The 14994-nt window shown below is 41.5% G+C and overlaps 1 protein-coding gene across 14 annotated transcripts in view; it reads left to right on the plus strand.

Moving 5' to 3' along the window:
* Window positions 1-430: 430 nt before the first annotated feature.
* Window positions 431-14994, plus strand: part of FBXL5 (F-box and leucine rich repeat protein 5) — a gene marked incomplete at both ends in the record, with an annotated part of 39191 nt that continues 24627 nt past the window's right edge. For 9 of the 14 annotated variants that reach the window (XM_080697414.1, XM_080697421.1, XM_080697413.1 and 6 more), the window contains 2 exons: window positions 507-590; window positions 12208-12423. In XM_080697414.1, the coding sequence (XP_080553540.1) occupies window positions 507-590; window positions 12208-12423 (300 nt within the window). Of the gene's footprint in view, window positions 591-12207; window positions 12424-14994 lie in introns of all 14 variants that reach the window. The other 5 variants (XM_080697408.1, XM_080697420.1, XM_080697410.1 and 2 more) reach the window with 5 other exon arrangements.

A 14994-nucleotide genomic window follows, 5' to 3' on the forward strand; every position in this document is an offset into this window, starting at 1 on the left:
CTCGCTGCCCGCCTGGACCGCCACGAGCTCCCCAGTGTCCGGTCCTCCGCACACCCGAGCGGGCCCGAGATCCCGGAGCCCGGTCGTGGTGCTCCGGCCTCCGGGCAGGAGCCAGGCCGGGCCCTTGCCTGCCAGGAGCGGCGCGCGACCATCACGAGGGCCTCCGCGCGAGCCTGCAGGCCTGGCGGGAAGCGCGGCCCCCCGGGGTCCCCTCGGACGCTGTGTTTTGATGGAGCGAAACAACAGGGCGAAGGTCTGGCTTCTGTCCGCGACGCCCAAAGGCGGCCGGGGGCGCGGGCGGCGGCGGGCGGCGGGAGCGGCGAGCCTCCGCGCGCGGTCACGTGGCCGGGGACCGCATGGCGGCGGCCCGCTCGTGCCCGCGGCCCGCTCGTGCCCGGGGCCCGGGAGCGCGCGCCGACGGGGCGGGCGCATGCGCAGGGGGCGCGCCGCCTCTGCCCCGCGGCGAGGGTGTCTATGGAGAGGCGGCGGCCGCGGCGGCAGTGGCGATGGCGCCCTTCCCCGAAGAAGTGGACGTCTTCACGGCCCCGCACTGGCGGATGAAGCAGCTGGTGGGGCTCTACTGCGACAAGGTGAGGCGCGCGGGCTGGCGGCGCGGCCCGGGGGGAGCCCGCGGCCCCCGGAGGCCTGGCCTGGGCGTGCGGCGCCGGCGCAGCTGTCAGCGCCGCGGCCTCGGGCGCAGGGACGAGCGGGGGCCGGGCCGGGGCCGCGGCGGGAGGAGGGTCGCCGCCCTAGGGGCCAGGGCTGCCGGCCCCGGCTCGTCCCCGCCGCCCGAGGCCGCGGGGCCCTGCCCCCCCCACCCCCCGCCTCGGGTTTTGGGGTCCCCGAGCCCTTTTGCAAAGACTCCTGCATCCTTCGCGGGAGCCTCTAGGTTGCTTCCTGGCTGCGCGGGCAGCTCCCCCTCCCAGCTCCCGCCGCTTATTTGACCCCCTAGCTTTTCTTGAGTTTGATTTGCAAGAAAATCCAGGGTTTTTTGTTTTTTGGTCTTTGCAAGGAACCAGAGGACCTACCTTCACTCTGCATGTATGGTCTGTTTGTTTTTTCTTCCACCTGCAACTTTGATCGCCCCGAATATTGACCCGGTGTCGATTATGTTAGAAGACAGCTCTGCTCCGTTGGAATTCTTTTCATGGGCTCAAAGAAAACGGCCCTCTGCAAAAGTTGCTTTGACTAGTGCGAAGCTTTTTGGACAAGTCTTAATTGGTGCAGTGTAAGTTGAAGCAGCAGTATTGTGGACAGAGTTCAGGACCTTTTGATCATGATTGTAAAACAATAAAATCACTTGTAGTTGGCAGTTTATGTTGGGGGAAGTCTGATATCCTTACAACTTTGGGAAATTCGGTTCCCTGTAAAAACGAACCGAATGAGTAGCATTGAAACGACTATTGTGTAAGCCTGGCGATAAACTTTTATGAATTTTCAAAAAGTACATAGCATTAAGCCGAACTTTTGTCCACAGCAGACAGAGGTGTGAGCCCAGACAAGAAGGTTGGAGGATGTCCAGAAGGTACATTGCTAGGCCACACGCAAGACCAGCAATTTAAGGCAATAAGGTTGAGTTTCAGATCTTACCACCTCTGGCCCACAACCATCTTCTCCTTCCCTCCATTTTGAAAATTACAAAAGTATCCAGTGCGTAATTTTAAACACAAGGATTGTCTAGGATAGTGATTCTCAACTCGGTCGCTTTTTAAATTATTCTGAAAGCTGTTAAAAATCATAATATCCAAACCACTAAAATTGGGATCTCTGCAGGTTGAACCCAAATAGACATAAAGTATAATTTAAAGCTCTCCAGGTGAGTGTACTGTGCAGCTAAGGGTCAGAACCACTTATCCAGGAGGAGCTTATGGAATGGATAAGCCCTTAAGTAGAAGTGTATTACCCTGAATGTTCCAGTTAGCTGTATTGTAGCGTTTTGATCCTATCTTTTGAATTTTGTTCTTTTAATTGCAAGAAAAAGAAAAATGGGGAGGTTTATCAATTTCTCACAAATCAAAAAGGGAAGCCAGTATTAAATGGAATCCATGATTTTCTCTCCATATAGGGAAGAGAGAGTTCAAGGATCACATGATATTATATGGATAATATTGTACATAGATGTATTTCCCCAGGTGTTTTCTTAGTTTCTTCAGATTTCCAAATGATCATTACCTCTCCAAATAGAGAATCACAACTTTATATATTTGCTTATTAGACTAACCTTTTTAAAAGATATTTGCTTACTAGGCTAACCTTACATATTTGCTTACTAGACTAGCCTTATTTATTTATTTATTTATTTATTTTTGGTGCTGGGATCAAATCCAGTGCCTTGTGAATTCCAGGCAAAGTGCGGTACCACCGAGTTACATCCCTAGTCCCTGGCAGTCAAGTCATTTTTTATGAGTGACTTTTCCTGGTGATTGAGAAAATTTGAACACATTTTGAAAATGCAGTTGCCTTTTCAAAAAAGCAATATCTGAGTCAAATAAGAGCCTTTTCAATAGTTCAGTGTTTCATCTTGCATAACTAGGTTTGGTAAAGCATTTTCAGTTTGACATAGCATAAGTCAAAATTATCACTAATTAGCCGGGCGTGGTGGCGCACGCATGTAATCCCAGCATTCGGGAGGTTGAGACCAGAGGATCACGGTTCACAGACAGCCTCAGCTACTTAGTGAGGCCCTCTGCAACTCAGTGAGACCGGTTTCAAAATTACAAAAAGAATAAAAATTAGGGCAGGGGGTGTAGCTCGGAGGTCAAATACCCCTGGGTTCCATCCCCAGATCTGCAAAAAAAAAAAAAAAAAAAATCACTAATTTATCCCTGGCACCACAAAAAATTATCACTAACTCTGGGCTAATTACATATAGTTAATGAGCTTATTGTATATGTTCATCAGGAAGATTAAAAGTCCAATTTTCTGAACTGACCAGGTTGACATAAAAGAAAAACTTGAGCCAGGCGTGGTGGCGCACGATTGTAATCCCCGCGCTTGGGAGGCTGAGACGGGAGGATCGCACAGGTTCGAAGCCAGCCTTAGTGAGGCTCAGCAACTTAGTGAGACCCTGTTTCCAAATAAAGTATAAAATAGGTCTGGGAGTGTAGCCCGGAGGTAGAACAGCCCCTGAGTTCCACCCCCCAGTACCACAAAATAAATAAAAAGAAAAAGAAAAAGCTACATACATAGGCATTTTATATTGACATTACTAATAGCCAGTAGAAATCTCTCTTAGGATGACCTGTGTAAGCGAGAGTGGAAAAATAAGTATTTTGTGATGTCTGGATGGTCTTAAGGAAATAAGAGTTCCTCATTTGTTTTTTGGCATCGCCAGTTAAACTGGTGGCATCTTTTGGTTGCATAAATCAAGGAAACCCAATCCAAACACCCTGCTGTAAAGCTATTCAAAATGAGTACTAGTTTTTGTGGGAAAGCTATAAAGCTGCAAAGTGTAATTCACTGTATTCTAAATTTTTTTTTTCCTGAATTCAGTAACTATAAAGAAATCAGTCTTATTTCCAATATTGAGCTTTTTAGGTGCAATGCATTTTAGAAGCATCCATTTATTTACTAGCATCAAATCAATTATTGCTATGCTTAGACTAATTTACCTAGAAAATTGTTTTCAGTTTGTCGTAGGCCGTGTTAAATATTGCTGCACAATATGCAATTTACCATTTTTCATGGATTTTTCTCCTTGATGAAAAGATTTTTTTCCTCATCTTTGTAATCTTGACAATAGTCCTTTGGGGCAGGTAAAGACACATTGTTTTTGTTTCATTGCTGGTGATTTGTAGACCTAGATTAAATAGGCCAAAATTATGTAACAAGTTAGTGATAGGTCCAGATGGAAGCTCAAATCAGGACTAGAACTTCTAGTTTAATTTTTCTTTATATGAAACCATAGTAGGTACTGTTTTTTTGGTAACCATCTGCTAAGAAATCTTTTTTTTTTTTAATTCACTGATACAAATCGGGATGTTTTGGTAAAAATCTGAAGTGATTGGTATCCTTTCCCATTTTATTCTACTTCAGTCTTTCCTTTGATCCTCAAAACGTAACTGTACTGATTCTGTCAATGAAAATGGTGTTTCTCCTTGTCTTTCTTTAGTAGCTTGTATGGCAGTGTGAGGTGTTGTGAGATGTCACTGTCATTAAGGAGTCCAGAATCGAGTATGTAATGCCGTCTGTGCTGAGATGAAACCCCAAATAGGCCGTAATGAGAGCCAAGGGGAGAGTATGCTCAGCTCTGTGTTCAAGTGTCAGGAGTGGTCCCTTTGAGTTGATTTGAAAACAAAGTAGGCGGAATTTGTAAAGTTGTGCTCAGAACTGAGATTCCCAGACTTCAGCGAATTACAAAAACTCAAGCGGTGGAGGCCTGGGGAGTGCCCAGGTGCTTCAGGTGAAGACATCAGAGTACCATCTACTTAGCCTGCTGGTGGCACATGCCCGTAATCCCAGTTATCGGGAGGCTGAGACAGGAAGACCAGAGTTTCAAAGTCATAGCACAATAATTTACCCAAACTCTGTTTCAAAATAAAAAGTAAAAAGGGGTAGAGTGCCAATGACTTCCATCACCAAAAACCCTTTCCCCCCATAAATGCATAAAGTGCCATCCATCTACCTTACCTTACCTATTTTTTAAAAAGGTGTGGTGGCGCACGCTTGTAATCCCAGCATTTGGGAGGCTGAGATCGGAGGATCGTGGTTCGCGGACAGTCTCAGCTACTTAGTGAGGCCCTCTGCAACTCAGTGAGACCCTGTTTCAAAATAAAGAATAAAAAAATTGCGCAGGGGGTGTAGCTCGGAGGTCAAATGCCTCTGGGTTTCTGGGTTTCATTCCCAGAAGCGCAAAAAAAAAAAAAAAGGACATTTTATGACGACTCAAGAAGAATGTTAAGCTAGAATAATTTAAATAGATTATTTAAAAAATGAATATAACTTTATGGTCACTTTTTCTTGATTCGTTCTTTTTCTGAACACCTGTAAAAACTTAACTGATTTGGCGATTGGGAAGATTTTAGGTGGAGAGGATATTGTGACGAGAGACGGCAGTACGGTGGGACGGGAAGGAAAAGGGAATTTAATGAGCTCTTACTACATGCTGATGTTATTTCTTCTAATCCTCACAGAAGCCCTGTAAGACAAGTATTATCCCTCATTTAAAAATGAGGAACCCGTCTTAGTGGTTAAAATAACTTACCCGACTTGCTCAGGTAGTAATTAGCAGAGCCTGAATTTTAATCTCAGGGTTTTTTCCCCTCCTTCTGAAGGCCTCAGGTTTTGCATTACCTCACTGGTCCTGCTGCTTCGTACTGACTATGATCTTAGGCAGAACAGTTCACCTGTGGGTCATCGTTTTTTCCTTTTGTAAGCTAACTTTAGCCAGATAGTACTAAAATTTATTCATTGAGTGTAAATCTTCCTTGATTAAATACAAGCATTAGCTGGCCGGCCGGACAGAAAATAAAAACTCATTTGGGGTGGTAACTTTGGTTTTCTGATATCTTTTCTCATCTACTTTTGAACTTACTGACTTTAAGTGGCATAACACTTCTGAGAATTTGAAGCCGGGTTGTTGTATTTCAAGTTGTAGAGTGTCTGAGACAGAAAGTCGGTTATAAACTCATTTAAATAAAGTAGGGAGCAGTCCATGTTACTGTTTGTTACCGTTAATTGCTGTGTCCTGTTCCATGCTGAATTTGCAAGGCAGCAGTACATTGTAGGTCACTAGGAACCTTTATATTCTACTGTAAAATGTTCATTTTCAACATGTCCTATGACCCATTAGTAGGTCATATGTAGAACTTTGTGGGTTAGAAACGGCATAAAAAATGGAAAGGTAAATATAGTATACCACAGGTTAGAGACGGAGATATTGTATTCCAAAATTTATTTCAAGTTTCTTGATCTGTGTGTATCAGGATTGCGCTGCCTTGTGTGCTGAAGGGCATGGTTGACAGTGTTTGGAATCACCAGAGCATTTCTCAGGTGAAGCCCTATGGATATTTGGGGCCAGATGATTGTTGAGGCCGCTGTTCCCAGCATTCATTGTAGGGCGTTTTAACCGCATTCCTGGCTTTTACCCACTAGATGTCGGTAGCATTTTTTCTAGTGGTGACAATCAAAAGTGCCTTCAGATATTGCCCTTTATTTCCTGGGGGCAAAGCCGCCCCCGTATTAAGCCCTCTACTTTGGAGCAAGCGTTCCGACCATTTATTCTCTTGACTCTATAACGACAGCTTTATGATTGGGACATACATCTTCTGGACAGACAGAGATCTCAGGGTCTAGAGGCCTGATCTCTGTTTTCTTGTCTACTGTATAGTTCTGTGATTTCGAGTAAATTATTTCTCTGAGCCTGAGTTTTTAGTCTACAAAATGAGGGATTATAATGCCTACTTTCTTGTATTAAGAAATAATACTAAAAACACCTGCTATGGTGTCAAGAATGTTATAGGCCTCAGTAGGTCCTAGAAAATGTTAGTTTCCGGGTTTATCTTTTTCTCAATCAAGTCTGCATGTTTGAATACCTTCGCAGTAGCAAATAAAAATAAAAAAAAAAACCCACAGTATAAACAGTTTTTTAAAGAGTTATGTTTTATGTGTTGTGGTTATTGTTTGGACCGCTAGATGTACTAACAACTTTCAACCAGGTTAAAAAACATTTGCTCTTTTCATGTGGAGAAAACCTGATTTGGGTAGTATTTTTAAGGATGTGTGTGTGCATGTGTGTGTGTGTGTGTGTGTGTGCGCGCGCGTGTGTGTGTGTGTGTGTGTGCTTTTCCTTGCTTTTACTTATTTAGGCAACAAACATGTTGAGGATTTAACACAAATGAAGCTTTTTTTCTTCAGCCTATTGTACAACCTTTTCTATTCTCCCTAAGAATGTGACTTTTTACTTATTTTTTCAGTCTGGAGGCATAGTTAATAAAAATTGTAAACATCCAAAGTGTGTAACTAGTTTAGTGTATATATAATGTCTATGTACATTGTGTCATAACTACCCAAATCAAATTAATCAGCACATCCATTACTACATATACCTTTTGAGTTGGTTTGGGGGCAAGTGAAGACACTGAAGATCTCCTCTTAGCAAATACTAAGTAAACCATGCGGTGTTATTAGCCATAGCCACCAAGAACATAATCCTCACCACTGAGAGTTTGAGCTCTTTGGCCAACACTTCCCCATTTCCTCCACCCAGCAACACCTTGGCAACCACCATTCTGCTTCTGTGAGTTTAATTTGGTTTTGAAATTCCACGTATGAATGCAACCGTACAGCATTTGTCTTTCTGTGTCTGGCTTACTTCACTGAACATAATGTCCTCTAGGTTCATCCATGTTGTTAAGTGGCAGAATTCCCTTTTAGTGGTTGAATAGTCAGTCAGTCAGTCAGTCAGTCTCTGTCTTCACATTTTTTAATGCATTCACAGTTGACAGACACTTAGGTTGTTTCTGGATCTTTTATATTGTGAATAATAGAATAAATGAACATGGGTGCATAAATACCTTTTTTTTTTTTTGAGATACTGATTTCATTTCCTTTGGGCATATACTCAGAAGTAGGATTTCTTGGTTATATAGTAGCTCTACTTTTAATTTTTTAAGGGCCTTCCATATTATTTTTCATAATGTCAATTTACGGGTTCTTGTTTTGTAGTACTAGGGATAGAACCCAGGGGCATTCTACCTCTGAGCTGCCCCCAGCCCTATTTCTTACTTTTTAGTTTGAAGCAGGGTCTTACTAAGTTGTGGAGGGCCTCACTCAGTTGCTGAGGCTGTCTATGAGCTCGTGATCCTCCTTTCTTAGCCTCTCAAGTACTGGGATTACAAATGTGGGCTACCATGCCGGACATCCCCAGCCTTTTTTATTTTTAATTTTAATTTTTTTTTTTTTTGTGGTACTGGGGATGGAATCCAGGGATTCTACCTCTGAACTACACCCCCAGTCCTATTTTAGTCTTTTTATTTTTGAAACAGGATCTCACTGAGTTGAGAAGGACCTCGCTAAGTATCTGAGGCTGTTCGCGAGCCATGATCCTCCGGGTTTAGCCTCCTGAATGCTGGGATTAGGAGCTTGCGCCACAACACCTGACTTTATTTTTAATTTTGAAACAGTGTCTCAGACAGGCTCGGTGGTGCAGGCCAGTAATCCCAGTACTTGGGAGGCTGAGACAGAGGTGTCACAGGTTTGAGGACAGCCTCAGCAAGTGTGAGACTCTCATCAACCTAGTGAAGAAGACCCTGTTTCCAAATAAATAAACATGGGATAGGAGTGTAGCTCAAAGGCATAGAATGCCTTTGGGTTCAATCCCTAGTACTGCCCTCCACCCCCACACACAGGGTCTCAGTAGGTTGCCGAGAGTCTCACTTATGTTACTGAGGCTGTCCTTGAACCTATGATCCTCCTGCTGCAGCTTCCCAGGTACTGGAATTACAGGCTTGTGCCATCATGGGTGCCAGTATCAGCTTTTTTTTTTTTTTTTTTTTTTTTTTTTTCTTTAGTACTAGGGATGAAACCTAGGGGCGTTCTATCTCCAGGCTATACCCCGAGCCCTATTTTTTTTTTATTTTTATTTTTTATTTTGAAACAGGGTCTCACTGAGTTGCAAAGGGCCTCACTAAGTAGCTGAGGCTGTCGGTGAACCATGATCCTCCTGTCTCAGCCTCCCAAGTTCTGGGATTACAAGAATGTGCCACCACACCTGGCTACAATATCAGCTTTTTAAAGAACTTCTAATGGTAGTTTTATTTTGTCCTAATTATAGAAGCAATAACAGAAAAGCCTAAGAGATGTTATAGTCTGTTACTCTAACTTATATTAACTTATTAACTCATCACAGGAATTCTTATGAGGTAGTTAATATACTAGCCCTATTTTTCAGATGAAGAAACTGAGGTATAGTTCACTATCTGGCTTTAGGGTCAGTGCTTTTAACCACTGTGCTAAGTTGGTTTTAATACAGAGTCATTTTATATAGCTAATTTGCTTCTTAGTTTGTTAGTTGCAGAGAACTTCATTAAATAGCTGAGGCTGGCCACGAACCTGTGATCCTCCTGTCCCAGTTTCCCAAGAATTGGGGAGTATATTGTTTTTTTCCCCGGTACTGGGGATTGAAGCCCGGAGCATTCTACCTCAGAGCTACACCCCCAGCACTATTTTTTATTCTTTATTTTGAAGTTGTGGAGAGCCTCACAAGTAGCCGAAGCTGACCACGAATCTGCGATCCTCTTGTCTCAGCCTCCCTAGTACTGGGATTACAAACGTGTGCCACCATGCCTGGCTTAGGATGTTGTCTTTTTTAGTTCATTTGAGGGCACTATTTACTTTCTTGGCCTTTAAGGTAATATAATCATTATTAATACTTTTCTTGATTTATGTTATATTTTACTCTATTTTTTTAAATTTAGGTATTTGAAGCAATTAGCCACTAATTTTTCATTTTTGTAATCTTGTGTGGCATTTCTTAGTATTCTCAAAACTGATGACAAGAGTTTAACCAAGTCTGTTCTGCCTAGTTTTACATAGCTCAGGAGTTAAGAGTTGTCTTTATTACATAGTTGAAAAACTAAAAAGAAAATTGTATAAAATTACATTGTTCATAAATAAAAAAATTTATAGAATTATAGCCACAACCATTAGCCTATATACTATTACTTTTTGCTTGCTTATTTTGTGTTTTTTTTTTTGTTGTTGTTCTGGGGATTGAATCCAGGGGCACCTCCAAACTATACCCCTGTCTCTATTTTATTTTATTTATTTTGTTTTATTTTATTTTTGAAGTAGAATTGCTGAGTTGCTGAGGCTGGTCTCAAACCTGCTATTCTCCTGTCTCAGCTTCCCAAGTGCTGGTGTTAACAGGTGTGCAGGCCCCTCCCTTTATCTGTTCCTACTGCTGTGCTACAGTGGCTGAGCTAAATTGTCGCTGTGGACCTGAAAGTTTAGACTCTGTCTGGCCCTTTGTAGAAAATGCTGTCTGCTCTGTTCTGAGTCATTTACTCATGTATCGTGGTTAACTATTCATTGTCTTACTTTCCTTCACTAGACTGTGAACTCCATCCCAAGCACTCGGAACAGTACCTGGTTCCTAACAGCTGCTCAGTAAACAGCTGAATAGAGTAAAAACTGTCTGGATTTATAAAAACGTTTAATTTTTAAAATGATGATAGCTAACACTTAAGCATCACACAATAATGTGAAGAACAGGTAATTTGTTTCCACTTAACATGAAGGAGAAAAGAGTGTACAACTAAGGGTTACTCAACTAAATGAATGGTAGAATGAGATCTGATCCCAGGAGCCTGACTCCAGGCTGGGCTCTCTGTCCCTGGCTCCTCTTGCCTAAGCCAGCTGCCTTTTGTAGATGGTGTTTAGTTAATTCTGTTGCCTATAGTGCAGTAGTTTTGCTCTATGAGTTTGTGGGCCTTTTTTAATGTTCTGTCATCAGGGCATAATTCCCTCTAAGAACAGGTAACAGTTTAGACTGTGTTCCGTTTTAGTAATACTAGAGGAACTTTAGAAAGCAAGGATAGAAATTACAGTGTTAGTAGCATTTCTCCTTTCATTTATCTACAGTTGTATTTAACCTAATCAGGTTTATATCTTTAAAATGAATTTTAAAACTTAATATGCATAATAGAGGATTTGAATGTTACTTTGAATTTTAACTTGAAGCCAGTTTCTTGATATAGAATTTAGTTTGCCACTAAGTTATGAAGTTAGAATTATATCAGTGTTAGCCAGGGAGGGTGGATTACACTTGTAATCCCACCATTTGGGAGGCTGAGACAAGAGGATTCTGGTTCCCAGAAAGCCTCAGCTATTTAATGAGACCCTTTGGAACTCAGTGAAACCCTGTTTTAAAATAAAGAATAAGGCTGGGCGTGATGGTACACACTTGTAATCCCCGCGCTTGGGAGGCGGAGACAGGAGGATCGCGCAGGTTTGAAGCCAGCCTTGCTGGCTTAAGAGACCCTGTTTCCAAATAAAAAAGTATAAAAATAGGTCTGGGAGTGTAGCCTGGAGGTAGAAGGGTTTCCAGGAACCCCAGTACCACCCTAAAAAAAAACTAAATAAATAAAATAAAGAATAATAATACAAAAAATAGGGCTGGAGGTGTAGCTCAGAGGTTCTATTCTAGTACCACCAAAAAAAAAAAAAAAAAAGAATTATAGCAGTGTAAGTATTTTTCTCTTGTTGAATATTAGAATTAAAGAATATGATAATGTATACATTTTTCATATTTTTATTGAGTTTTATCTTTTTCTCAAGTGGATTTGCTTTCTCATATTCTTGTGTGCTAGGATTCCACATTGCACTACTTCAGTGCTTATAGCCCAGATAAGTTGATGAGTTCTTAAAGCTATTAAGTATTTATACCAGTTATTTTCTAAAAAGCTCCCCTAAATTATCTAGTAATATTTTAATAGCTCAATATTCTGTAATTATTTTCTGATTAATCACCATCTTAACAGCAAAGTTTAACAAACTATAATAGAATATTTTAGAATTTTTAAACTATGAAACTATAATAGCAGAAAGAACATTTTTTTTTTTTTTTGCGAGTCTGGGGATGGAACCCAGGTGCATTCGACCTCCAAGTGCATTCGACCTCAAGCTACAACCCCTGTCCTATTTTTTATCCTTTATTTTGAAACAGGGTCTCACTTAAGTTGCGGAGGGCCTCACTAAGTAGCTGAGGCTGTCTGCGAACTGCGATCCTCCCGTCTCAGTCTTGGGAATGCTGGGATTACAGGTTATAAGTTCCATGTTAAGCAAAGGTAAAAGCACTAACCAACTTATCCTACTACAACTCTTTTAGTGTTTACAGATGTAAACACTAAACTCTCATTCACCTGCCTGTATTTATTATATATATTGAGTAATAGAGTTTTAGGTTGAGAGGGTACTCTGTCACATCCTTTCTATTTGAAGAAATAGATTTGTGTGTGCATCGTTTTTCTTTGCGATCAAGTCCTTAAGAATACAAACCAGAACCTTCCTGGCCTAGTGTACCTTTCCATTTTGTCCTTAGAGCCTGCTACTTTGTGAGTTTCCTTTCCTTAAACTTTAATAACTTGAACTGTGGGAAATACCTTGCTGTGTGAAAAGTAAGTGGGAATGGCTTTGCATGTTTCTTGTTGGCACACTGTTACATGTTTGCAGGTACTTACTAGCTCTTCTTTTAAAATCCTTATTCAGCTTTCCAAAACCAACTTTTCCAACAACAGCGACTTCCGTGCTCTTCTGCAGTCTTTGTATGCTACTTTTAAGGAGTTCAAAATGCACGAGCAGATTGAAAACGAATACATTATTGGTTTACTTCAGCAACGCAGCCAGACCATTTATAATGTGCACTCTGACAACAAGCTCTCCGAGATGCTTAGCCTCTTTGAAAAGGGGCTGAGGAATGTCAAGGTGAGTTGCTAAATTGGTATGTAGCGATCACAGTTTGTACCATCTCTTGTCATACCATTAGAAAAACTTGACAGTTTATAGTAAATTAAAAATATTCTTGTTAAAGATGGCCAGGAGAACTTTATTTAAGAAGAATGACTGCAAGTGACTGCAGCCGGGGCTTGCAGTAAGGAAGAGAAATCTGGCTCAGCTTCCAGTCCAAGAAGAATAAGTAGGGCTTTACAGCCAGAGGCAAGGGGAGGGTCAGTGGACGGGAACTGAGAAGCGCCAGGGTCAGGGATTCTTGCCCGGTGGAGTCTATATACTTTTTGCTGAAGGCAGGCTGGAGTATACTATAAGATAGTGAAGGGGTAGGGGTGTGAGGAATTTGACCAGATACTGAGGTGGTCACATACAAAAGGTAGAAGAGTTTTGCTAGACTGATTTGGCAGGATTTTTGGTAAAAGTGGACGGCAGGGGCCAAGGACAGAGCCCCTGGTCAAGAATAATTGAGAAGAGGGCTCGGAGGAGCCTGCTTTAGATTTCATTAGGCTTTGTCAGTTGCCTCTTTATTTTTATTTAATAATTTGTGTGTGTGTGCTTGTGCTGCTGGGGATTTAACCTAGGGCCATTCTACCTCTGAGCTACACCCTCAGCCTTATTTTATTTTGAAGCAGGGTTTTGCTAAGTTGATGAGAGTCTCATAACTTACCGAGGCTATCCTCGAACCTGTGATCCTCCTCTCTGAGCCTCCCAACTATTGGGATTACAAGCCTGTGCCACTAAATTTCATAATGAATGTTGCTTACCTAGTCTTAAAGTTGTCTTCATAAGTGAAATTACCATAAAGTTGTTATATTCTGTTAATATTTGCTGAATTCTTAGAGAAAATCTGTTGATGCAGATACTGGTGACTAAATGTATTAGTTAGAATGGTTAAATTGTGCTGGGCTTGGTGCCTCACACTTGTAATCCCAGCATTTGGGAGGCTAAGACAGAAGGATTGTGGTTTGAGGACAGCCTCAGCTACTTAGGCCATTTGCAACTCAGTGAGACCCTGTTTCAAAATAAGGAATAAAAAATAGGGCTGGAGGTGTAGCTCGGAAGTAGAATGCCCCTGGGTTCCATCTCCAGTACCAGAAAAAAAAACAAAGAAATGGATAAATTCTTTTTTTTTTTTTTTTTTGGTGGTACTGGGGTTCCTGGAAGCCCTTCTACCTCCGGGCTCCACTCTCAGACCTATTTTATATTTTTGAAACAGGGTCTCTTACGCCAGCGCGGCTGGCTTCGAACCTGCGCAATCCTCCTGTCTCCGCCTCCCAAGCGCGGGGATTACAAGCGTGTGCCACCACGCCTGGCTGGATAAATTCTTTAACTGTATAAATATTACATATGTTAAAGTTGAGGGCTAGGGGTATGGTATAGTAGAGCACTTTTCCTAGCATGTGTCAGGATTTGGGTTTGATTCCCTGACATCATATGCACACACATACAGAAATCAAATGCTATGATGTTTATTGTGTTTTTTCTTATTGTAGGAAACAGGGTATTCTACAGGATAATTTCAGTTGTATAATATAAAAATTAAAGGTATTTTTGAGAGTAGTTTAGAATAATAATGTAGAGGGATTTTCTTAATTATATGCGTATGTTATAGGATATTTGAAATAGGGTCTTAGCTTATTTTTCTTATTGGCTCAGCGAAGCATAGACTTAAATAATAACCCTGATAAACCACTATGTGCCCCTCACATAGGGATCTTTTTCTGGAAAGGTTATTATGCTTGTGTATTTCTATCACTTAACCTCATCAGTAGAAATACAGTACACCAATAAAAGTATATTTTAAACAGGACTTTTGCATCAGGGAGGTGATGGATTGAAGGGAAAGAAGACTCAAGTAGGAAAACTAGTATAGCAAATTATTTTGACGGTCTTTGAAAGAATACTTGGGGTAATAGGAAATTGGATAGGGGTAGGATATGGGATAAAATTATGAGATTTACTTTTCTATTTAATAATCCTTCCACTCTGAATTTTGTAAGACACTCAGGTGTTAACTGTTCAATAAGATCAGAACCAACATATTGACTAGTGAAAATGGAGGAGTGGGAACAGACTTGACGTATTATGTAGGGAAGACAGTTGATCAAATGCACATCAGATGAGGAGGAGCAGAGACGAGGGATATGGAGCCGGACTTCCGAGGGTATGCAGAAGAGGGTTGGGAATAAAAAGATCTCTCCTGGACAGGTTAGATTTGAACTGCCCATATGATCCAGGTGAGTGTTTGTTTGTAGGAGGAGGAAGCATAGGTAGATTCTGAGGGAAAAGCGTCATCTGGTATAGAAAAGCAGATTTGGTAATTAAGACCATGGCAGCGGAAATGGAAGCCATGTGGACATGCTTAAGGCTCGTGTACACAATCCCCAGAGAATACGGCATCAGAATGACACGGGCAAGCAGTTGAATGGCGTAGCTCAAGAAAAAAGGGACAGCACTCACAAGGAATGAAATATTTCCATTTTTAACAATTTTCATTATTTTGTGACTTTTCCATTATTTTTATAAGAGTTCAGTATTTTGTAAGTT

Source organism: Muscardinus avellanarius (genome assembly GCF_963383645.1).
Source record: "Muscardinus avellanarius genome assembly, chromosome: 6".
Classification (NCBI taxonomy): Eukaryota; Metazoa; Chordata; class Mammalia; order Rodentia; family Gliridae; genus Muscardinus; species Muscardinus avellanarius.